Source organism: Brienomyrus brachyistius, chromosome 17, assembly GCF_023856365.1.
Source record: "Brienomyrus brachyistius isolate T26 chromosome 17, BBRACH_0.4, whole genome shotgun sequence".
Taxonomy (NCBI): domain Eukaryota; kingdom Metazoa; phylum Chordata; class Actinopteri; order Osteoglossiformes; family Mormyridae; genus Brienomyrus; species Brienomyrus brachyistius.
Window position 1 is genome coordinate 22998324 of NC_064549.1, and position 24519 is coordinate 23022842.

Sequence of the window (24519 nt, forward strand, 5' to 3'; positions counted from 1 at the left end):
AGCAGGGCAGTGGGGCCCGAGGGCCGAGTTTGAGAACCACTGCTCTAGAGTTTCCAAAGTATCGAATCTTCACTCGTGACTATGAATCCCCCTCTACTGCTGGTACCGATAAGACCTTAACAAGAAGATTCCTAAAACTGTCATTATCTCTCTCTTAATCATCCTTCCATGAGGACAGGTGGCGTGTTGCAGTTGTCCTACAATAACTGGTGTTCTCAGTCCAGCACAACCACCAAACATCTCCCCGTTTGCGCCGCCCCTGTTGAATATTTGTAATGACGTCACAGAAAACACAGTCCAACACTACAAAAAAGCCCCCCCCCCCCCCAAGCAAGTTGGCAAAGAGTACCGTTTTGTTTCAGCAAATGAGCATAATCGTGGGTCACCTGACTATGACAGCCCCCCATCCCGAGCAAGCCCTGAAAAAGAAATGTGAGTGAACCCCCCCCCCCCCAAACATGGCACCAAGGTGTTAAAAAACAGGGGTGAAGGGGGCCAAATGCAGGTCAGCTTCCCCCTGTCCACCAGGAGGGTTTAACCAACATTGGGCTGGTGCAGTACCAGTTACGAAGACTCAGGGTCTGTAACAGTGCTGGGGATGCTGGCTCAGAGATGAACACACCTGTATACATATCTGTACATACACATACAACTGAAATATCAGAATATTATTGCAGGAGTCAGTGGCGCCCCCTTTCTGCAGGGCAATTCACTGCACAAGCAGACCAGCTGAACCTGGGAATCTCAGCTCTCCAGCTGCCCAAAAACCTCCCAGTGAATCTCCCCGAAGGACCAACTCCCAGCTCACGCCAACAGCCTTGTTTCTTTTTTATGGGAAATTCCAAGGAATCAAAAAAAAAATCTATACTGGATTCATTTCATTGAATTCCATCGGATGGACCTGGAATCACCAAATCTCCCAGGGATGTATTGGCTGAGTTTCTGGATTAATTTATGGGCTAATAATGGCGCGATTCAGCGGCGTATCCCAGCCAGATTCTCCTCCCGGCCCAGAGGGATCCGTCGCGCCTCTTGTTCCTGTGCTTTCCTGCGTGCCAGCAAGCTTCCAAATCAGTATTAAGGGAGACGTGTTAAGAAGCTTACATTCCAGGATTGCCAGGCTGGAGTGAGCCACTCCCCCCCTCCCCCCACCCCGCCCCCCCAGGCTGATGGCGTGGTGAGCCAGCATGTCTCTTGGAAAATGGGGTGACATTTCGGGAGCTGCATAGAAAGATAAGAACAGACAAAAGCGGAATTATAAAATGTCCGTCAGTGATGTGACCCACGTTCCCGATCAGGCCGACATCCCCCAAAGCCGCACTCCGCTCCCTCTCGGCACACGTCGCCATGCCGATCGGCAGCCTCTGCATCTTCACGGGGTGGCCGAGGATCTAGGGATGCGGCTCGGAGCACAGAGGCAGATAATTGTCTTCCCCGCGATGCCTTTCATTAACCGTCTGAGCATCCGTGTTTCTGGAAAAGCCCTCCGATGGGAGAATGGGTGGGGGGCTGGCTTTGAATAAAAGTCTTCCTAGTTGCTAATAATAGCATCTGAGACTCGCCCATGAATATTTATAAGGAAACAGATTCAGCCCAATTCCGCTCTGTGTGCCTCCGCCGGTGGTGGGGATCATACATCGGCCTGCTACTGCCTGTCGTCTCGTCTGCAGAGGCTGTCACATGCGGGGGGGGGTGGGGGGGGGCAGCAGCAGTGTATGCAGCTTGTAATAATCCGACAGCAAGCAACTCAGCTAAAAGATTGTGCCTTTAACAGATTCCGCAGCCACGGTGAGGTGGTTCCTCTGAAAGAATTACTGTGCAGGAGGGTGGAGGTGACCCTGGGTGGTGGTGACACACGGTGAAGGTCACACTAGGTGGAGGCGACCCCAGGTAGAGATGACACTGGTTAGAGGTCACTCCGGCTAGAGGTGACAAAGAAGGGGTACAAATTTGGGTGGAAATGACCTCGGGTGGAGGTGACACTGAATGGGTATGAATCTGAGTGGAGGTGATTCCGGGTGGAGACAATGCAGGGTGCAGGTGACACTGAATGGGGTTGCATCTGGGTGGAGGTGACCGTGAATGGGAATGGATCTGGGTGGAGGTGAGCCCAGGTGGAGGTGACCTCGCCTACCTCGGCCCTGGGTGGGGTGCTGCTGGCGTCTTTCTCTGCATCCCCTGGCCCCCGTCTCAGGGCGTCGTGTCCTCACGGTGCACGGAGCCCCGGCCCCAGACGCTGAGCGACACCCCCCCGCCGCTGCCCCCGCCATGATCCTTGTCAGATTCGGGCTGACTCTGTGCCCGCTCAGGCTTGGGGTTAACGCTGCAGGGGGGGTCTGGCTGCTGCACGGACATGGTGCGCCGCAGGTGCGTGCGCTTACACAGGAACTCGGGCTTGGCGGACAGACCGAAGGAGCCTTTGCGCAGAACCATGCGGACCGACGAGCTCTTTTTGGGTCGAGTCCGGTGCCCAAACTGCAGCAAGGACAGGTGGGCCGCGTAGCCCTCACTCAGGAACTGCATTGGGCGGGGGCAAGGGGCGGGGACAGCGGAAAGGGACCATGACCCTAGGTATCAGGAACTGCGGACCAGAACCTTTAAGACCCAAAGGAGGCTCCACCTACCTGACACTGGTTCTGACACTTCTTGGATGGACGGCCCACGATGTATATCTGAGCGGGACTGAGACCCAGCATGCTGTACACGGAGATGTCCTTCATGGAGCCGTAAGCAGCACCGATTTTAATGTGACACTGGTGACAGGAGATGAAACATGTCTGATAAGGAGGCTTCTGTCTGTGTGTTTATGTGAGCGGCAGCTGTGTCCTGTAACTGAACACTGAAAATTTACCTTGTGGAGACATTAATCGAAAGTAAAAGGCCTCTTTTTAACTTAGTAAAACCAAAGTGCTAAAAATATTTGGAATGTCGTTAGGCAAAGTAAACTCTATGCAGTGAAACATAAGGCAGTGTGTACGTGTGTGTGTTTTTATGTGCGTGTCTGTATCAGCACAGCCGCCCATCAGCACCTCCTGCATCAGGTTCCTGAGGAAGAGGGCTTTCTGCCGCAGCGGGTCGTGCACCAGCCCCTCGGAGAAGAAAACAGCCCCCTGAGGGAAGTTGTGTTGGGACAGCCAGGAGACCACCCTCTGTTTCTGCATGTCCGGTCGGCCCGTGATGTAGAGGATCAGGTAGCCCAGGTCCTGCCAGTGCCTGCGCATATCCAGGCAGGGACAGGGACACACAGATGAGGACACACAGACCCAGGCAGGGACAGGGACACACAGACGAGGACATACAGACCCAGGCAGGGACAGGGACACACAGACGAGGACATACAGACCCAGGCAGGGACAGGGACACACAGACGAGGACATACAAACCCAGCAGGGACAGGGACACACAGACGAGGACATACAGACCCAGCAGGGACAGGGACACACAGACGAGGACACACAGACCCAGGCAGGGACTGGGACACACAGACGAGGACATACAGACCCAGCAGGGACAGGGACACACAGACGAGGACATACAGACCCAGCAGGGACTGGGACACACAGACGAGGACATACAGACCCAGGCAGGGACAGGGACACACAGATGAGGACACACAGACCCAGGCAGGGACAGGGACACACAGACGAGGACACACAGACCGACATATGGACACAAGCACCCAAGTTTTTGCGTTGCTGTGGTCACAGAGTGAGGTGTCGCTGAGAGAGCCTGCTGGACCCCGAGTCGGGCTCAGAGGGATCTCAGAGACTGGTAAAGCATAAATGCCATCACCTCCTGGGCTCCCTTTATTTTAAGCAGGAAACGCGACACAAACACTGAGATGTTTTTATGGCCTTGGAAGTTTCCTACTTCTCTACTACAATGACCCTCTCATCTTAGCCTCTCTGTTCTCTCTCTCATTCATACAGACACACAAACACACACCTGACGACATCCACGGCTCCAGGCCGCACTTTGGGGTCACTGCCCATGATTGAGACGCTGGCTGCGAAAGAGCCGTCGATGCTGAAGACCACGCATTCCATTCCACGCGGGAGCACCGTCAGGAAGGCTTCGGCGCACGTCTGGTCACCCCTGGCGGGAGCGGTAAACGGGCAGCGGTAAGGGTGTCTGCAGAACCTTCTGGCAAAGTCTGTTTGAGCAGAGAAAACTTGGAGGAGGATCCAGATTAAATCTGGTCACTCTATACGCGGATCCCAGCAGCAATGCATGCCTAATAGGGCCCAGTGCATTGTGGGACTTAACTAGGTAATTAATAAGGCATGAACAGATGAATAACGAGACTAGAAATATCTGCTGGTGATGGAGTCGTTTCTCGACCTGATGAGGAATGAAATGGATGCCATTTTGCTTTTGGGTGGAGGTCCCCACACATGGGTGGAGGTTACCACTCTGTGACACTACAGACAGTTCTGTCGGCTTGAGATCGTCTGTGTCACCATGCAGTGACGTGGGATGGGGGCGGCAGTACTTGCTTGACCACCATCCTGATGGGGTAGACGCCCACACCCAGCTTCTTCTCCTTGGGGATTGTGTAGGTAACCCTGCCGCTATTGCTGGTCACCTCTGTGTCGAAGTGTACCCAGCGTCCTGACTGGGGCTGGGTCATCAGGAGCACGTCCACCTAGGGGGCATGGGGCGGGAGGCTGGGGGTGAGGCGGACAGGAGGCCAGGCCGAGGGAACACTGAGACCCCGGTGGTTTGAGCTTCACCTTCTCCCCCGTCAGGGTCACCATGTCCAGGGGACCGTACATGAAACGGCCAACCAGGATCTGAGGGCCGTCCTCGGTCGCGATGACATCATTCACCCTGTGGTTGGAGGTGACGTTCTGCCCGGGGGGGGAGGGAACAAAAGCAGCAGCAAGGAGTTCAGTTGAGTACATCGTCTCACTCACTGTGCTACATCACGATTCCAACCCTCCGCCAGTCCAGAGAACCTTCTGAGATCTTCATAAAAAGCACTAAACAGTAATAAGATCTAACTACTACTAAGTCACCTTGCAGCTCGTTCTGTGTCAAGGCCGTGAGTCACCAGATTACATCAAAAAATAATCCGGCCTCCGTGGTTTAAACTATCGACCGACTGTGAGTGTTGTGCTATTCATCAAGCGCCGGTTTAACAGCCAGCTGCTGCAATCGATCACAATGCGATTCACATTTTCCTCCCATCGACGCGGCTTGTGGAGCACGCAGTACCACTGCTCTCCAGGAGAGGGAGCCACATCACTGCAGCCTCTCCATTCCTTCCCAATAAATCATGGTTCTAAACCTCAGTCTTGGGAATATAAAACCCCCTGAATCTCCGCTGATGCAAAGGGATTTTAATGAGAAATTAAAGCAGCCGAGATGGCCTGGAGCCTTACTGGTGCTTTAATTGTGATGAGCACCATCTCCCTTCCTTTCAGATCCAGGGGTGCACACTCCTTCCAGAGGCTCGTGGTTTGGTGCGGTGGCCATTTGGACTGAAGCGGCACCGGCTAATGTCTTCCGCGGTTCCACACGGGCCATTATACCATAACCTCTACATCTACGGCATCCTGCCGACACTCGGAACTCCCATTTCCCATGGCTCCCATTTTTCACTTAATGAAGCAGCTACCAAACATTTCCTGGGTTAAATTTACTTGCATATGTATGAAGACAGATAAGTGTTCCAGCCCAGAGGATTTGGCAACACTGCCCCCTACTGGTACGCTGGGTGTGGGGCACCTGTAGCTCAAGGACATGTAGCCTGGCGGGAGAATGACCCTAAAGATCAATCTTGAGCCAGAGGCGGGAGCACAGAGCATCTGGGTTTCCCCTCACATTCCAGTGGGAAGAGACTGGGACCACATGGCTGCATGCCTAACTCAATGCGACCCGCCATCTGCATTTTCACTATCGCCATATACCTATGGCACGTGGGCCAGCCTGCCTGCCAATGCACCCACATGGGACTGGGGCTTGACTGGTCACACTGGTATTTAGCTCCACTGTACTCTACTGGGAATGGTTAGGGCAGACAGAGTCTGCTGGGAGACAGAGGTGGTGTCTGTTTACACTGGAAAACTGGACGCTGTGCCAAGTGAAAGTCGGGGCGTCTCGACCGCTCACCAAAAGGCAATGAGCCCCGAAATCAATCTGGGGTCACATACCAGTAGCTCCCATTAAGATTCACCTCAGCAACCGAAGTGCATGCAGTTTTTGCCAGCAATGACGTGCCATGAGTGCCGGCACTTTCTGGACCAAGTAATTTTGTCTGCGAATAGCGAGAATCTCGTTGCTCATTCAGCGAAGCCACTTTAAAGCAGAAAAGAAATCTCATCAAAGTTCGCCGACAGCCGGTGCCGGCCCGGTCTGATCGCCGAACACAGGAATACTCCCGCTGCTCCTGTCACTGGAGTGTTCCTTTTCCACTCCGCCTTCGGAAATTGTTTCAGATGTTCAAGGGGAATCTCGTTATGCCCTCGGTAAGAGGGAGGGGGGATTTCAGGCCAATCCGATGGCAATCGTTGGAACTCAAGCTCAAAAATATTGCCAAGCGTCAGACGAAGGGCTCTGTGGGAAGCTGACGTTTGTCAGACTCGACCACAGTCATTTGGAGACTCATCACCAGAGCCTAACCGTAAAATAGAGACAGTGGGACTGAACCGCCTGAGCGCATTAAGACAGCGTGTGGCTGACAGCTCTGTTCAGGAGTGCTGAGTGTTTCTGTGTTCTCGTAAACATGCCTGTCTCTGGATGGAGCACAACACCTCTCTAATTCCACAGCACCGGCTGGCACACTGGTACCCATCTCTCCTGATCTGGAGCAGCTGGAAGCTGGGCTTTGGTTAACTTACCCGCAGCTTGACGTGAGTCCTCCTGCGCAGCCACTTCTCACGGGGGCTAGAGGGGGAGAAGGGGGCAGAGTCGAAGCAGTCGGTCTCCTGGGCTTTCAGGCAGTCACAGCGCATCACCTGACGGTGAAACACGCACCAGCCTCAGCATCGACACCTTCGCCAGCATCAAAGCCAATGCCAACATCAACATCAATGTCAATGTCAATATCGACGTCAGTGCCCTCCACTGAGTGTGACAGAATACTTTATAGCCCCCGGAATGCCCAGTCTCATTCATCATAGATGACTGACTAGCTTAATTAACTAATGTAATGTTTCGTGGCACTTCCAGTTCCTGGGAGTATACATCTGTACTGGGTCTTCTGAGACATTCACTATGGTACATAACTGAGGACCTTGACTTCAAGGACCTTCAACAACACTGACCAACCCAGGTCTGCAAGGCAAGTCAAGCGGCTCACTTGACGAAGGACGAACGCAACCACGTCCGTAGACTCCCAGTAAGAAGTGTGGAAGAGGTGGGGCAGGGCCACTGTAGGGAAGGATGTTAGGACATCTGGGCAGTAGAGGGCATAGTCCAAGCGCTTGGTCCCCCACCAGGTGCTAGAAACTGAGAGAAACACAAGACAAATCAGGGTAACCCAAATCTGGGGCAGAATGGACTCCACACCTACACCTCAGCATTTGACTATTATAACTGAAGGGACACCAGATATGACTGGCATCAAACTTCTGTCTTTTTCTTTACTTCTCTTTCTGCCTTCATGACCTTTAAGTTTTGACAACACTAACGTCTGTCTCACTATTAGGGCTCATTCTCAGTTTGAATTTTTAATAAGAGAGGCAGACAGGAGGAGATTCACGGAGGGGTGAGGCAACGAGGAATGGGATGGATCCGAGTGTGAAATGTGGATCTCAAGGATGCATGCAAATTGGAGGACAAGATATTTTGTTAGCCTTTAAAGGACAATGGAATAATAATACCACTGTCAATCATTTGGGGGAGGGGGGCAGTAAAAACAAAACAAAACCATGATACAGAAGCAGAGGGGAAAGTGTTTCTGTCAGCAAAGTCTGCGTGAAAAGTTTATGCTGCACCTCAGCTGGCTGTCCTTGACTTTATATACCTTTAAAGTCCATTCTCTCTCCTAGTAAAAAGCTGGCTTTGCTTTCAAGTAAAAAACTCATTCTGGTGGCTAATATACACATATACACAATACTCTGATGTCATACATTTACTTCTCTGATGTCATATGTGTACTGCTCTGATGTCATGATCATGGTGCTTTGGTTTGGAACTGCATTAACACGTGAAGCATTCACAAATACAATAACTGAAAATGTCGGGGGCTATCCCTGAACTCCGCGTTCTTCGTGTGATACCGTGTGATGTTCATGCTCACTGTTAGTGATGGTGCCGTTCAGTCGGTCGCTAGAGCAGGCTGAGGTTTCGCTGCCAACACTGGTGAAGCTGCCTCGCCGGGGACCCCCACCCGAATCCTCTCCCCCGAGGCCTGGCCCATCCTCCGAGAACACCTCTGGGTGGCTGTGGATGGTGTCGGCTGCAGAGAGGGGGACAGGGACAGCAGAGCTGTGGTGTTCATTCTCCCTGGTGCTATAGGTGACCGTGGGAAAAAAAGAGTGACAGTCAGAGAGTGTGGGCCTATTCACACTTGTACCAGTTGCCTTGTTCCATGTGCGCTGTCATTCACATCAGGTCTGCGTCCACAGTGATCATACTAGATGCATATTGTGCCCAAGTCCAACTGACCGTGCTCTGGCCCACCTCATCAATAGGGCCAGGGCACGGTTAAGCACACCTGGGCGCGGTACGGAGAGATCACACTAGTCAAACAAACTGGACTTGGGGTCAAAGATGCTCGGGCAAGGTTCAGATAGGCTATTGTGAGCACAGCTAAACAGACAGATACAGACAAATAGGCAGACAGAGAGAGACAGACAGACAGAGAGAGAGAGACAGACAGAGAGAAACAGGGAGACAGAGAGAGAGACAGACAGACAAAGAGAAAGAGACAGATACAGACAAATAGGGAGACAGAGAGAGAGACAGACAGAGAGAAAGAGACACATATAGAGAAACAGGGAGACAGAGAGAGAGACAGACAGACAAAGAGAAAGAGACAGATACAGACAAATAGGGAGACAGAGAGAGAGACAGACAGAGAGAAAGAGACAGATACAGACAAATAGGGAGACAGAGAGACAGACAGAGAAAAAGAGACAGATACAGAGAAACAGGAAGACAGAGACAGACAGAGAGAGAGACAGATAGACAAATAGGGAGACAGAGAGACAGACAGAGAGAAAGAGACAGATACAGAGAAACAGGAAGACAGAGACAGACAGAGACAGACAGAGAGAGACAGACACACAAAAATAGAGAGAGATATAGAGACAAAGACAGAGGTTGACAGAGAGACAGATTGTCAGACAGACAGAGAGATACAGAGGCCTGAGACTGAGAAGGCCTGATAATCTCTGGCCCCCACCTCCCATCCCGGTGTAGGCAGAATCAGCTCCTGATCGTTTGGAAATGTCAGATCATCCATTGATCTCCCTGTTGGGACCACCTGCCCTCGTCCCCCAGCACTCTGCATGTCCCCCTGTGGGTCTGACTGACACTGACTCAGGCAGGAGCCTATCATGATATAGTGAGGTAACAGGATGGGACTGGGTTAAGGAGAAGGGGCTCTGCCTGTCCATGGGCTCCACTGCACTACTCATTTCCCCCAAACAGCCCCTGTCTCCTCTCCACCACCACGCTAATTAACCTCTGTCTTTCCTCCATGTCCTTTCAGCCTTCACCCCTTTTCCCACTGGTGGGGTCCAACTTACATAATGCTGCTCCTCTGGGTCTCCATTTGTAACTGCTGGGATCAGCGGCAAGGGGCCGGATCAGTGGGCAGGAAGGCAGGTTTGGTGTATAAACACAGACACAGAGACACACAGACAAGAGACAGACACACACAGACACACATGGGGATCCGTGCACCATTCTACACACCAGCTGAGATGAAAAGCATGGCTGCGCTGCTCTCTCCTCTGGCTCGTCCTGCTAACCGGACTTTATCAGACCCGGACTTTTTCCCACTCCCTGCCCACATTGGGCTACTCAGCCGACCTGTGAGCCATCTGCTCAGGTCCACGCTTCGCTTCGCAGCGCCGGGCCGCACCTGCACCTCGTGAGCCTTGCAGACCGAGTGAGGCGCACCCATGTTCGTCAGTGTTATCATTTAATTGATCTTCCCTATTTTTCCCCGGTGATTCATGCTAAACAGACATTGCAGGAAAATTCCACCACTGAATCCCAGGGCTTTGGGAAGACAGGGAATATGTGTAGTTTTTGATCAAACCCTGGAAAGGGCTGTAAGCTGAAGGAAGCCAGAGATAAGAGAGATGTGCAGCATTGCATGCTGGGTAAGGCTGTGTACGCGAGCACTTAGCAGAAGCTGTCCGCTACTGTGTACCTCTAACTCTGCTCATTCCTGGAGATCACACAGTCAGCAAAGTCAGTAATGACTTTTCAGTTGTGACCAAAAACAGGTGGGTGATAAAGAACCCATTAATACTCTGCCCCCAACACCACCACCATGTGGTAGCATTTTTGTGAGCAATAGTTTGGGGGTGGGGGGTGATGGGGAAGACCACCTTTCTCCAGAGAATATTGGGAATTATCCCAGTGCATATTGGGAAGGAGCCCAGAACATACTGGGAAGGAACCCAGTGCATATTGGGAAGGACATCCAGCCCTCCAAATGGCAAGTGTGCCCATGCACCCTCACGGGAGGGGATTCAGCGAGGGAGAGAACGAAGGGAACGAGATATCGGTAAACGTTTAGGAGAAGGCAGAAGATAAGAGCATGAGGGTGCAATGGGAGAGGGGGGCAGCATTGACCACAGAGCCCCAAAGGCTGCCTTCCCCCCACCCCCACATCTCAGATCTGACAGAGCTGACAGATCCCACCTGTGATCCCATCCATCATCCCATTAAGGCAGAGCTGTGACACACACCCCCCCCCCCCCCCCCCGCCAGCTTCTCAGGCTTTTTCATAGGCCAGGCTGGTTGACAAAGGCATGATTCTTCAGGTGTGATCAGCAAGATGTGATTGGTCAGTGATGACCCTTCAGGCATGACCAACAAAGATGCGATTGGTCAGTAATGCCTCTTCAGGTGTGACCCGCAAGGTGTGATTGGCCAGAAATGACTGACCCTGACTGAAGGGAATAATGTCACTGTGACTATGACTGTCAGGGGCAGTGTGTGGCTCAGTGGGTTAAGCCTCTGCCTGTTGTCAGAAGGTTGCCGATCTGAGCCTGGCTGCGGCACATCTGCATGTCCTTGAGCACAACCCTTAACCCCCAGCTCTCTGGGCACCACAACAGGAGGCTGCCCTTCACAGCCAGCTCGCTCTCACTGACAGAGGGCATGTTGGGGGAGGTATAAAGACAATTTCCCCATGGGGATCAATAAGGTATTAATTATTATCATAGGAGTGAGGAAGATGAACATATGGGCAGAGATGGTACATAAATCCAAAAACAAAAAAGACTCCGGGTCCCACAAGGGGAAACTCAGTTATAAAAATATAAAAATAAACCCTGCTTATAAAATCTGTGAATGCAGTCATAAAACTAAAAATATGTGTGTATATGTCTGTGTGTATGTGTGTGTGTTTATGTATGTGTATGTGTGTGTTTATGTGTGTGAGCATAATGAATGAGTTCTGTCACACTTCCTGGGAAAAGTCTGGGTGATACTCCTGCACTCCCCCCCCCCCCCCCCCCCCCCCCACCACCACCTGCAGCTATGGAGGGCTGCAAGCCACATCGGGCTGTTTGCACCTGGGGGGGCTACAATGGCAGCAGCACCCCCCACCCCCCCAAGCTCCTCGCTGGTAGGGAGACCCCAGGTCGCCTGACCCGCAGGCTCTCTGAGGAGTGGACGCTCATTCCAGCATCTTAATTACTCAGAAATGTCTGTCATTCTGCTCACTTTATTACATCTCATTTGATTCGTAATTATGAACAGCTGGCTCCATGACGACCAGGGCCCCCGTCGACCATCTGGTCCTGGGCTCCTGGGGGCCACCTGCTCCGGCGCTCTCTCCCCCCCCCGACCCCCCCCCCAGAGCGGGAGGAGAAGTGGCAGGGGGCTCACACTGCTGTCGCGTCCCATACGCCATATCACTGCAGCTAACACTTCATTACTGCCCATGACTGAATCTCCTCCAGTGTGATGTAGCTGGAGACTAATACTATAAAGGGTCAGATGTATTTCAGAATTTCAAATGAAAGGAAAATGGGATCTGACTGAAGGACCACTAAGAGAATGACTTCATGTCTCTTTCATGTCTGCAGATACTAGCATCCTGAAAGCTGGGGCCCAGGCAGTTGGTGTAACAACACTTTCACGATCCCAACAGACGTGGTTTTCGTGGGTGACGCGAGGACGACAGCACCCCCTGCTGGAAGACTCCTCGCCGCTGGCGTGTTTGTTGCCACTGATCGTCCTCTAAAGTGGTGAGTGGGAGAATGAAAGATCAGGTAATGACAAAAGGGATACGGTGCTCAGGTTGGGGGGGGGGCAGAGGGGGTCACTGGTGGCAGTAAGGGTGACAGATCAGAGCAGGCAATGGGATTTGCTAATTCACTACCTGGTGGGGGGGGGACTCTGTTTGTGTGCCACCTGCAGCTGGATCGGGGTGGGGGGGTGGAATTTGGGGCAGGTTTTACACCCAGCAGGGAGGCTGCCTCCCCCTCTCCAGCCTGGGGCTGCTCCGGTCAGGCACAGACCCCCCCCCACTTACACCCTGACTGCACCTCTCTGCTGACGCATCCGAGCGCGAGGATTTGGGTTTGCATGAGAGGCTGTGCCGTTTTCACTTCCCCTCAAACTTTCTGGCCTCCTTTTTGGATCTTAGGGACGCTCCGTGCCACCTGCTGCAGGGGATGGTGTTTCGTGGGGAAATGGAGGTGATACATTGTAAATGCGGCGGGAATGTGGCCGGAATGCAGCCGGAACGCGGCGCTAAACCACAAAGCTGCAGAAAAACGCAGATATCAGAGGAAGAAAGAATGGGCCGACACCCTCACAGTCCATCAACCCCAGGGTGCACGCATGTGTGTGTATGTGTGTGTGTGTGTGTGTGTGTGTCCACACCCAGATCCTGAAGGGTAAAAATCACATGCCAGTCCACTTCTGGTTCGCAAACCATTTCCCGTCTGTGGTGTTAGGTTATGAATGAGGAACGACAAGGACACTCACCTATCAGTGTGGAGCGTCCGTCCCCCAGCGGGTAACGTTGGTAACGGGGCACGGCGAAGGGGGGCAGCCGGTGAAAGCGGGGGCTCAGCAGGGGCTCCAAGCGGGAGGCGGAGGGGTCCGAGGGGTAAAAGAGGTTGTAGATTTGGGAGCAGGCGGGCCGGAGCTGGGTCACTGAGGGGGAGAACAGGGGTCACTGAGAGGTAGAACCAATCCTGACAATCATCAGAAGCACCCAAATTAGGGCGATAAGAGGCGTGGCTAGCAGTGAGCCAATCAGGTTAGAGGGTGACTACACCTGACAAGCATGTGAGGAAGGTGGCGAGGGAAAGGAAACTCAGGTGTACCCTGTGGTCTACTGAAACTGACAAAGCTTCAGAGAAAATGAGAAAATAAATAAAAAGGCGTCACCTTGGACAGCGGGCAGCACAGTCCGGCGCATAGCCAGCACCAGGCCCAGCGGGCAGCCCAGCAGGAAGCAGTCAGAGACAGGGAAGTCAAAGTGGCCCGGGCTCAGGAGCAGACTGCCGTTATTGCTTGGCCGTGGAGGGGCATCCTCCTGCAGGAGACTGGGGGAGAGAGGGAGGAATAAACAGGGCAGGAGAGAGGGGGATGGAGAGGGGAAGGGGATAAGGGAGACCGAAAAAGTATAAAAAGAGGGGGAAGAGTGGGAGGGAGAGAGGGATAAACAGAGTGACTTTACTAGCATAAACTTCAGTACTTGTGTTTCTAAATTAACCTGCGACAAACAAAGAATGAGGAACATGGTCCAACTGTGAGACATGAGAGAAGAGCGACAGCAAAGAAACGCACACAGCACATCCTGGCATCGCTGCCCATTCACAATTAGCACATCAGCCTGCAACAAAGAAAATTAGACAGCCAGCACCCTCCAGCAGGAGGCGCTGCATCCAGGCTGCTGCACCTGGGGGCGCACCAAGGGGGTGTAAAGGGCAGCGAGGTGTGGGGCTGACTCTCCATCCAGAAAGTACGACCTGCTGTATCAACTGACAGTGATGCATGATCAAACTTGAGAACTAGAAACTCAACAACAAAAATAAAAGGGTGGGTGAGCTGATCATAAATCAGCCTTCAAATTAGAAACGCTGAGAGGCTGGAGGCTACCGCCTGCACTCCCCCAGGCCCCAAATCACGGCGAGGCCGCGCATCAGCCAAAATGGTACTGGAACTGTTTTTAAAGGAAAAGACCAAACGGCAAGAGAGTCCAACACGGAATGGGGACACATTAAAAAAACATTTAATTTTAATCAAATCTGAACTGAACAAGGACCAAGCACCAGGAGATAAAACGATGACACTATAAAATCTATGTATACTGTTGCATTAAAACTAGAGAATTCACCACTAAGAAGAAGATTTCCCCATTCAGAGGTTTAGATGAGCTTGAGTCCAGTATTCTCAGCCATCTCAATCAGCGTTTCTGGAGCAGGGGATCCCCCAATGCTGGATTGCTGAGTGCCACTTAGCCGCAGATACGGGCAGGACCAGGAGCACCAGGCGTGCGACACCAAACACACCGCTCCAATCCAGCCAAAACACCTCTCCAACACAGGTATTTGTTCCTCAGAATAGCTGAGCAAAGTCTCAAACAATCCACCCTTAGTGTGTATCCAGTGAAAAGCTGAGTGCTGAAGACTGCCCCCTAGTGGCAGAGGAGAAAGAGCCCTTCACCAGCAAATGGATGTTGATGGTTGATCTCTGGATAATAGGACAGCCTTCAGAAGGCATAGCTGACACTACCCATCATGCCTCGGGGACCATGGACTTTGATGGCAGATGCAGCATTCCTCACCAACCATTCATTGTGTCACATAATACCTCCCTGTCAAACTCAAAACCAAATTAAATTAAAAAACAATATGCGGCCCTGCAAGTGGCATCCCATCTTCTGCACGCGTCAGACAGTCGCCCCACCCCTGCAGAGTGACCTGGGAGCTCCTCCCACCAGGGCACTGCTGCTCCAGACTGACCATGGGCCCAGGGTCACACTGCCCTGCTCAGAGGCAGTACAGACATCAGCACTGGCACCCAGACAGCCTGTGAGGTATTCCGGAAACAAGGGCACAAGCAGGCCAGACCACCTCGGCAAGATGACATGAATGTGGGGGGCTTGGGAAGGTGGCCAGGGCGGGGGGGGGGGTGGTTTCTGTGTACCGGACATGTTCATCTGCAAACCCTGGGCATCCACACCTGCTAGCCTCAGACAAAAACAGGGCTATTTTCAGCAGCAGACAGGAAGGGGGGGGGCAGCAGGGGAGGTCAGGTTGGGAGGGTGGGAGGACGTGCTGCAAATTTCAATAGACAGGTTGAAGAAAGTGACATTTCCTATGAGAAAAACACAGCAGGCAGGAAGCAACAGTAAATACTGCAGCCCCCACTCATAATTCCAGAGGGAAATCCAATTAATTCATTTGTACTGCAGAACATAGATCAACAGACAAAAAATATGCGTTATACAAATGTGTGAGCGCACAAATAGATGTTTAAACTCCAGCTAATTAACCTGATAAAGCACAAGAAGACATACAGCAGATGAGGGCTGCCAGTATGGGGCACGGCAGAATGAAACTGCTGTTCATTCCTCACTGCTAACAGTCTTCACTGTTACGCCATACTTCTCATTCCTCACTGCGTACTCCACACTGTTCACTCCTCACTCCCCATTCCTCTCTCACTTCTCACTATGCATTTTCACTCCACACTCCCTGCTGTTCATTCCTCACTGCTTACTCTCAGTCTTCACTGTTACACCATACTTCTCATTCCTCACTGCGTACTCTCACTCCACGCTGTTCACTCCTCACTCCATATTCCTCTCTCACTTCTCACTATGCATTTTCACTCCACAGGGCTCACTCCTTATTCGCTGCTGCTCACTCCTCACTCCACACTGCTTACTCTTCATTCTCACTTCACACTGCTCATTCCTCACTCCAGTCTTCACTTCTCACTCCTCATTCCTTGCTGCTCACTCCTTACTCCACAGATTTCACTCTTCACTTCTCACTCCTCATCCCTCACTGTTCACTCTTCACTACTCCTTTGCACTCCACACTTCTCACTCTACACTGCTCACTCCTCACTACTCACTCTCAGTCTCAATTCACAATCATCACTCCTTACGCATCACTCCACACTGTGGCTGTTTGAGACCAGCAGTCTGTGCTGCTTCTTTAACTGCCCAGGACAGATTTTAATGCCATTAATAACTCAGATATTAAATAAATCTATATTAAATAAAATCCTCCCAAAAGCACGACTGACAAGGAAGGAGAAGCTATGATTTTTATTATATATTTTTATTATTAATAAAAACGGCTTCCAATTTTTAAAACACTTATTATAACTCATCAATAATCTTCACTAGGAGTTTATTGATCTCGGGGGGCAGAGAAGGTATAAGAAGGAAGGCAGGGCTGCCATTGTGTTGGATGCACGGGTAGGGGGCGGGGTCACTTGCCTGCTAAAGAAGGTGCTGGAGTCGCCTCTGTTGTACGAGTCACTCTGCTTGCGGGTCAGTGGTTTCTTGGGGGGGGCTCTGCTGCCGGGGGCCGAGATGTCGATGTTGCTCTTGCTGAGACGCTTGCTGGTGCTCAGGCTACAGCTGGGCTCTCCACGTGCCGGGGGCTCGTCCTGCAGGTTGAGGGTAGGGGGGCACTAAGAGACGCCAGAAGGGACGCTGCCCCCCCCTCACCCCCCCCCCCCCCCCCCGGCACGGTGGGCTAACAGCCGCCCACGCAGCAATGCCACAGACATAATTAAAAGCTTCCGACACCAAGAGTGATGCGGGGGTGGACGGAGAGTGCCGCTGTTAGCGACATCGGCTCACAGCAGCAGGGGTGTGGATGCGTACTGCTCAGGATATACCGAGGGCGGCGGCCCGGAAAGAAGGATCCTGGAGCCTTCATAAGGCGCCAAAACCCTGTCTATGAGTCATGCTTCTTGTTTCCTGTTTCCAGCTTACAAACGCGGGACGGGCGAGTGCCCTGTCAGATCGATGGAGGGGGGTGCCCCGCCCTGACCTTCAGGCTCTCCACGCTGTTGTTCCTGCTGACGTCACTGGGGCTGCCGGGTCGCTGGCTGCTGAAGCAGAGAGCGTCGAAGCACAGGACCCCCCCTACGCAGTCGGCCATCAGACACACCTAGTGCAAGATTGGGGGTGGGGTGGGTGGGGGTTGAAGAGCACAGTTCAAGCACGCAAGCTGGGGGCAGGGAGGGATCCCACAGGACATGCCTTCTGGTCTCAGCTAACACCCGGGTAAGGAGGAGAAGACCGGAACATGAAGTTTGCCGCTGGGATGGTTCCTGCTGGGGTTCGCCCGTGATGCACGAGGAAGGTGAACCAGCACCTCAGTGTGTTTCAGGGCAACAGAAAGCAGTACGGAAACCAGGCCCGAGGGAAACATTAGCAGTTGCTGAAAATGGATAGATGGGTGGATGGATGCGTGGATGGACGAGGGATGGATAGGTTCAGCTGCACTATCGCTGTGACTGAAATGAGGAAGCAATTTGTGGTAAATACGTCACTTTGGAGTAAAAGGTCGGCTAAATGAACAAGTGAAATACGCCCTTGGGGGCTGACGCATGTCTCTCATCGAAGGGTAAATCGGTGTCCCCTCCCCCCAAGCCCACACTGCCCCATGTTTTTAAAAGTCAAGCTCCCAGACGTTCTTCCTGTTCACCCCCTCCAAGTGCCCTTTGCCCAGGTCAATCAATGCCAAGGCATTAGTGCCATTATCCCAATAATGACAACTAACCCTAACCCTAATGCAAGCAGACAAAACACAAAACTTATGACATTTTTAGTTTTTAGTTTGCAATCACTTATTTTTAACGTCGGTGCCTCACCTGGCCAGAGAAGCCCTGCCCTTCCGCTGACTGCAGGAAGGCCTGGTAGATCTGGTTGGTACGGGCAATGATGGTGGCCACGGCATCCTGGTAGCGGGGCGAGGCAATGGCCAGTAGGGGCAGCGCAGCCAGGGGGAGGTGGTCCACACTGCTGGAGACACAGCTCTCGTCGTAGCTGTACGGGTTCAGGCTGGGGGGATGCGAGGACATTGGGATAGTACACAAAATCCCAGAATGCACAGGGACACAACTAGAGACTTGAAACAGGTGTCCACAGGTACACGGCCCAAACCTGTCTGAGAACGGCAGTGAAAGACTGATTACCCACAATGCAGCAGCCCGTGAGTAAGGCTCAGTGTAATAGATTAGGCAGGGATTCAGTCCTGCAGCACTGTGGGAGGCAGTCTGTGGCCGGCACTAGACTTATTAGCGTAGAAAACAGATCTGGGACAAAGCAGACCGAGACGGGTTATGATGTTTACACCCTGCTGAGGCTGGATCACTGTGGAGTGAATTCACACACGCTTGCACACACACACACACACACACAAATGCGTTGTCTTTCGCACCCACAGACTTGTGGGGCATCATAAAGGCGGGGTTAAATGTTCTTTGCAGACAAACCCTATCTGATTGGTTGCCTAGATGTGTAAGACAAACGTCCCTGTGAAGGCAAGGCTGAAAACATCAGGAATGCTGAACACAATAAGATCTGCAATAATAATGAGGAGGATACTGGGGCTGCGCGAAGCAAACGCCCCTGACTGCCTTGGCCTCCGTCTCCCAGGCCTCTGCCGCCTTCCCCTAAGGATTCGCTATGTCCCGCCCCCGTCTGAGGTGCACCAATGACTTTTTCCTTCCATTACTTTGAAAACAACTCGGCATTTGGGGGTCGAGTGGCCTCGCCGCCTCCCCACCCAGGTACAGGCGCAGGAGTCATGCTGGCGGAGAGCCAGGGGAGGGGGGCCACCCCCACGGTTGGAAAACGCCGGAAAGCACAAGGGCTCTCAGCACTCTACAAGAGGCTGTAGTAACAGTCCAGACATGAAGGGCTGCTGACTCCCGATATACTTCAGGCAGCTGGTTTCCTGCCACAGACAGAGGACACGACACATGCTGACGAAACACGATCGATGGCAAGTAACTGTCAGGCAGAAAAGATCCCCATAAGGGCTCTTCACTTCAGGAGGAGGGTGTCCCTCTATCACAACTGAGACCAGCCCTAATCTGGCTGTGTTTCGACTCAACAGTTATCAGCGAAGGGTTCTACCTGCCAAACTGGGACCCAACTGCAGATGCTGAGGCTGTCGCCATGGAGAAGCTGCCTGCCTCCCGCCCAGCCCCAAGCCGAGCCCGATGAGCGTGACGGCAAGGCTGGAACACGCCGTAAGAAAGCAGGTCACGGAAACCTCCCGAGTGTCAGGCTGCCCTGCCCTCGATAAATGGTTCCCGTCATCTGCAGCGTTTTAGAGCTCAGCGTTTCAGCTGGTTAAGGAGGAGTACTGTCACTCCTGCTCACTGGAAGAATCCTTCTACACGCCATACGAAAGGACTCACCACCGTAAAGGGCAAACGGGTTTCAGACAAAACCTTCTGAATCCCAGGGCAGGAAGTGATGTCAGGAAGGGCAGGAAGTGATGTCAGGAAGGGCAGGAAGCCACGTTGTGCACCTTCACATCGGGTACTTTGGCTGAAACTCTTCAGTGAAAGGTGACCTGCCTGCGGTAATGTGGGGGGTGCAGGGATGTGGTGGCAGGGCCCCCCCCTATGCCTGCCGGCGCTGGACCCTTGAGGCTCACCAAAGAGCTTTGAAGATATCAAAGCCTAGTTTGGGGGGGTGGGGGGGGGGGGCAGAGATCCTCATCACACAGTTCTGGGCTGACATATGAAAGGCTCACATGTGGGGGTCACACTCTGACAAAACTCATCAAAGATGTATATATAACCGGGTTTGTCTTCAAAAAGAACAGAAGAGCCGCATCACCAGGGGCACGAGAACGAGGCTAAAGCTTCGGACTCGGGAGACGTGAAGCTGTGTGATATTTTGCACCCTCTGCTCACCCCCCCCCGCCCCACGCCCCCTCCACTCACTGTGAGACCAGAGAGAAGGCCTCGGCGCAGGCGGCTGGCCCCGCCACCAGCCTGACCGTCACGTGGTCCGCGGCCGCCTGGAAGTGGGCCCTGGCCACCCTCTCCAGCACGGCAGCCAGTGTGCCCGTGTCTCCCGCCTTGGAGCCCAGGCTGCCGCCCGCTGTGTCCAGGATGTTCCCCCCATGAATCACCAGCAGCAGCACATGAGTCCTGCATTTCTTCTGGGGGGGGGGGACATGTACAGAGGGTAACAACAGTATGCTGACAGTATGTGTGCCAAATTTGATTAAATATGGAATATTAATATTTCACAAAATCTAACGCAGGTGTTGCTGAAATGTGCAGTTTTTAAGTAAGTAAAGTGGTTTGGATGTTTACCTCTAGATCCTCCAGACCATCAATGCTGCCCTGGGGGGCACAGCGGGGCCGGGCCAGACGGTACAGGGCCTCTGGGTGGGGCAAAGAGCAGGGGGCATGTCAGAAGATAAAAAGGTGTTAGCATGACAGCTTGGCATCCAGATCCATCACAAGAAGCACTTCCTGGGTGCAGAGACCTGCGGCGATCAATCCAGAAATTCCTTCACATTGATTCGAGGATCCCGATCACATGTTCCAGGAAAGAAGAGCTTTACATAGAGGACACATCACCCACCTCCCAGCAAAATAGGTTATAATGCAAGGCTGACAGGGAGCAGAGTGGCGGTAAGTAGGTGCTGGATGGTGGCAGTGGCTGCTCGGGTCTGCCTACACCATCGGGCGGCGGCTTCTCGGGTCTGCCTACACCATCAGGCGGCAGCTGTTCGAGTCTGCCTACACCATCGGGCGGCGGCTTCTCGGGTCTGCCTACACCATCGGGCGGCGGCTTCTCGGGTCTGCCTACTTCATCAGGCGGCGGCTGTTCGGGTCTGCCTACACCATCGGGCGGCGGCTGTTCGGGTCTGCCTACACCATCGGGCGGCGGCTTCTCGGGTCTGCCTACACTATCGGGCGGCAGCTGTTCGGGTCTGCCTACACCATCGGGCGGCGGCTGTTCGGGTCTGCCTACACCATCGGGCGGCGGCTGTTCGGGTCTGCCTACACCATCAGGCGGCAGCTGCTCGGGTCTGCCAATGCCATCAGGTGGCGGCTGCTCAGGTCTCCCTGTGCCAGAAGACCCCCCCCACGGGATGGACAAGCTGCTCTGCCGGGAATCATAATTAAGAGCCACGCGGCTCCCTGTAGGTTGCTGCAGCGTGATGCCCAGCCAGGAATTTCACACTTTCACACAGATAATTAAAAACACAAAACACACAAGCGAGTCTCACAGAAATAAATAAATGCTTTTCATTTCTGTCTAGTCTGATGCCCAATGCAGCAATACAGGGGAGTGGGGCATGTATGTGAAATTAAAAGCAACTAAACTGTCACGACTCAACGCCGCAAATTCACACCAATATGACAGTAAGAGCCTAACATTGCTGCTTGGATCCGCGCTCCCAGCTGCTAAATGCTAACATCATCCTATTTAGTATGCCACTGGCTCCTGCCATGCCTGCTGGATGGCGCCCCATGTGGTGTAACAGGGTGTGACGCCCCGACTGACCAGATGTCTCTGCAGGTCTGGTGGTGTTTTTTATCAAAATGGGTAAAGAGAGAATCAAATTGGCTTTGGAGGGCTGAGAAGGAGAGCATCTTGAAAATATATCCTGTACAGAGTTCCTCTCTGGTGTTATTCCCTGCCTCGGCCCCCTCAGCTCCCGCCATCTCCCCCTGGTGGTACAGCTCACATCGGCCCCCGCCATCTCCCCCTGGTGGTACAGCTCACATCGGCCCCCGCCATCTCCCCCTGGTGGTACAGCTCACATCGGCCCCCGCCATCTCCCCCTGGTGGTACAGCTCACATCGGCCCCCGCCATCTCTCCCTGGTGGTACAGCTCACATCGGCCCCCGCCATCTCCCCCTGGTGGTACAGCTCACATCGGCCCCCGCCATCTCCCCCTGGTGGTACAGCTCACATCGGCCCCCGCCATCTCCCCCTGGTGGTATGGTCTGATATAAGAGGTTTTCTCCAGCTATTCACAGATTCCCAACTCAGGGTTAATTTTACATTTACATTTACATTTACATTTACAGGATTTGGCAGACGCCCTTAGCCAGAGCCCTTTTCCGCTCGGCCTCAGCTGAAGGAGACCATTTATGGGGATCACGGCTGCCCGCTAGAGATCACAGCGCAGATCAGGGTCTGGATCTAGGGCTGGCAGGTTTTTCCCAAACCCACCATAGTCTCTATCTATGGTGGCATCACCGCTGTGCCGGTGCTGTGTCATGCCAGTGCCCTAGGAGGGGCTTTACCACAGGGTGTCACCAACATGGGGAGTGAATATTTCCCATCTCACTTTGTCACAAGTGTGAAAACGGACACATGTGAATGTTCAGAAATACCCACACACTTGCTCCCAACCGCGAGTCGCTCACTTCCCTCCCGCGAGTCGCTCACTTCCCTCCCGCGAGTCGCTCACTTCCCTCCCGCGAGTCGCTCACTTCCCTCCCGCGAGTCGCTCACTTCCCTCCCGCGAGTCGCTCACTTCCCTCCCGCGAGTCGCTCACTTCCCTCCCGCGAGTCGCTCACCACCGGACCGCGAGCCGCTCTCCTACCGACCGCGAAGCAGTCTCCTACTGACCGTGAGCTGTTTACCTCCAGACCAGAAGCTGCTCTCTTATTGACTGCAAGCCGCTCACCTCCCGACTGTGAGTGAGTCTCCTACCGACCGCTCGCCTCCCCCCCATGTGTTGCTTGCCTCCCCACGTTGCTTCCAGCTTCTCCATCGCTGAACACGTTTAAAGGCAGCCTTATGCGGGGCTGTAGGAGGTGGGGAGATGTGTATCCCCAGTATCAAATGCTCTCCTGCACTGTTGTTTGTATACACTTAGGAAGCGTTTGTAAATTCGTGTTTTCAAATTAGTTTGTGTACCTCAGGACGGCCCCTGCCTTGAGCCCTGTGGATTCTGGGATAAGATCCAGGACGACTGTGCCCCTCGCTCTAGCAGGACGTGCTGATCTCCATAGTGACTTGCCTAATTTGTTCTCACAAATGAAACAGAACCAAAATGAAATTGAAATTTGAGCTTAAACACTATAATTCACATGAACCCTGGAAGCCTGAATTAAATAGGAAACTCGCTACTTTCAGAGCCAAAACTGAGAGGCACGTCCAAGAATTATGCCAGGCATGTACTTCATCACTTCAATTCCCATTGTAGTCTGTGGAGATCTGTGAGATCACAGCATTGTGACCCCTTGTGAATCCCCACTGTCAGAATGGTGGTGAGCAGACCACACTGGCACAGGCAGTAAGGATGGAGAGAGGGAGAGAGAGAAGCTGGGTCCACAAGAATGGAGAGAGGGAGAGGGTCTAGGTCTATGGGAGAGAGTCTAGGTCTATGAGAAAGACAGAGAGAGTCTGGGTCTATGAGAGAGAGAGTCTGGGTCTATGAGAGAGAGAGAGAGAGAGAGAGAAGTTCCAGCTGTTCGACCTGTGACCCTTTCATATTAACACAACAGCCATGTACACACAGCGACCCTGTGAGGGATAATGTTACAGGGGGGGCATGTTTTATGTCTAAAATGTTGATTTATGTTAAAAATAGGTAATTCCTGCAAAGCCAACAGGCCGCTTGCCCCTTTGGTCGTTTACCAGCAGGGCTGCATGTCCCTTGCCAGACACCGTGACACCCCACCTCCATGCGGTGGCAGAGGCAGCAGCGCTCCCGCGGATATGCTAAGCTCACGCCGTGTCCCAGGCCAACAGAGGATCGGAGGCGTCAGCCAGCTCTTTTCGGCACCACGGGGAATAGTGCCTAACTGGCACATGGACACTGAAAGCCCACAGGGTCACTCACTACCCCCAAATGGAGCTGGACGAGGGTGACAAAACGCTTCAGGGTGCGAGGATATGCAAAGGAGGGGATCCCCGTGGGCCCAGCACCCACGGAAACACTGCGTTGTGGGGGGGGTAGAGGAGAGAGGAGAAAGCAGGCACGCGGCGGGCAGCCGTGTGAGGAGGACCCCGGATTTCATGCTCTCAGCAGCATGACAATCCCCTGAAAGGCAGCGGAGGGGGAGGGTCATACTGGCCCCCGTCACATCCATGAGGATCCCCGTGTCACACTGCGACCCTCCATTACTATCAGATTTCCCCAGGCCGGCTCTAGCAGCCACATGGCTCAAGGATGTGAGCAGTGACCCCGCCCACTGGGTCCCATCGCCCTGCGCCCCCTGCTGGCCGATCCTAAAATCCCTTAATCCTTCCTTTCTTTTACACTTTCCTGTTGATAATAATCCTCTCTGCTGTGTCAGCACCATGGGCAGGCAGAAACCTCGCAATAATTTAGCATTATTCAGATCCAAATGTGGGGCTCAGAACCTGATTCCCCTCCAGCAGACGCTCGGAACTT

General features: G+C 53.1%; 1 protein-coding gene across 4 annotated transcripts in view; it reads right to left on the reverse strand.

The window, feature by feature from the left end:
- Positions 1–1144: 1144 nt before the first annotated feature.
- The window catches only part of pitpnm3 (PITPNM family member 3), a 46905-nt gene continuing 23530 nt past the window's right edge, over positions 1145–24519 (reverse strand). Inside the window, exons 4-20 of one of the 4 annotated variants that reach the window (XR_007383009.1) lie at positions 20464–20534; positions 20086–20306; positions 17995–18184; positions 17169–17288; positions 16607–16779; positions 13537–13694; positions 13129–13299; positions 8246–8404; positions 7304–7452; positions 6843–6959; positions 4734–4850; positions 4497–4645; positions 3946–4095; positions 3030–3213; positions 2625–2753; positions 2135–2517; positions 1145–1922 (exon numbers count right to left, since the gene is read on the reverse strand). Coding sequence is in view for 2 of the 4 variants with exons in the window: in XM_048980259.1 (XP_048836216.1) it covers positions 2191–2517; positions 2625–2753; positions 3030–3213; positions 3946–4095; positions 4497–4645; positions 4734–4850; positions 6843–6959; positions 7304–7452; positions 8246–8404; positions 13129–13299; positions 13537–13694; positions 16607–16779; positions 17169–17288; positions 17995–18184; positions 20086–20306; positions 20464–20534 (2585 nt within the window). In the remaining 2 variants the exon portion in view is untranslated. Of the gene's footprint in view, positions 2518–2624; positions 2754–3029; positions 3214–3945; positions 4096–4496; positions 4646–4733; positions 4851–6842; positions 6960–7303; positions 7453–8245; positions 8405–13128; positions 13300–13536; positions 13695–16606; positions 16780–17168; positions 17289–17994; positions 18185–20085; positions 20307–20463; positions 20535–24519 lie in introns of all 4 variants that reach the window. The other 3 variants (XR_007383010.1, XM_048980260.1, XM_048980259.1) reach the window with 3 other exon arrangements.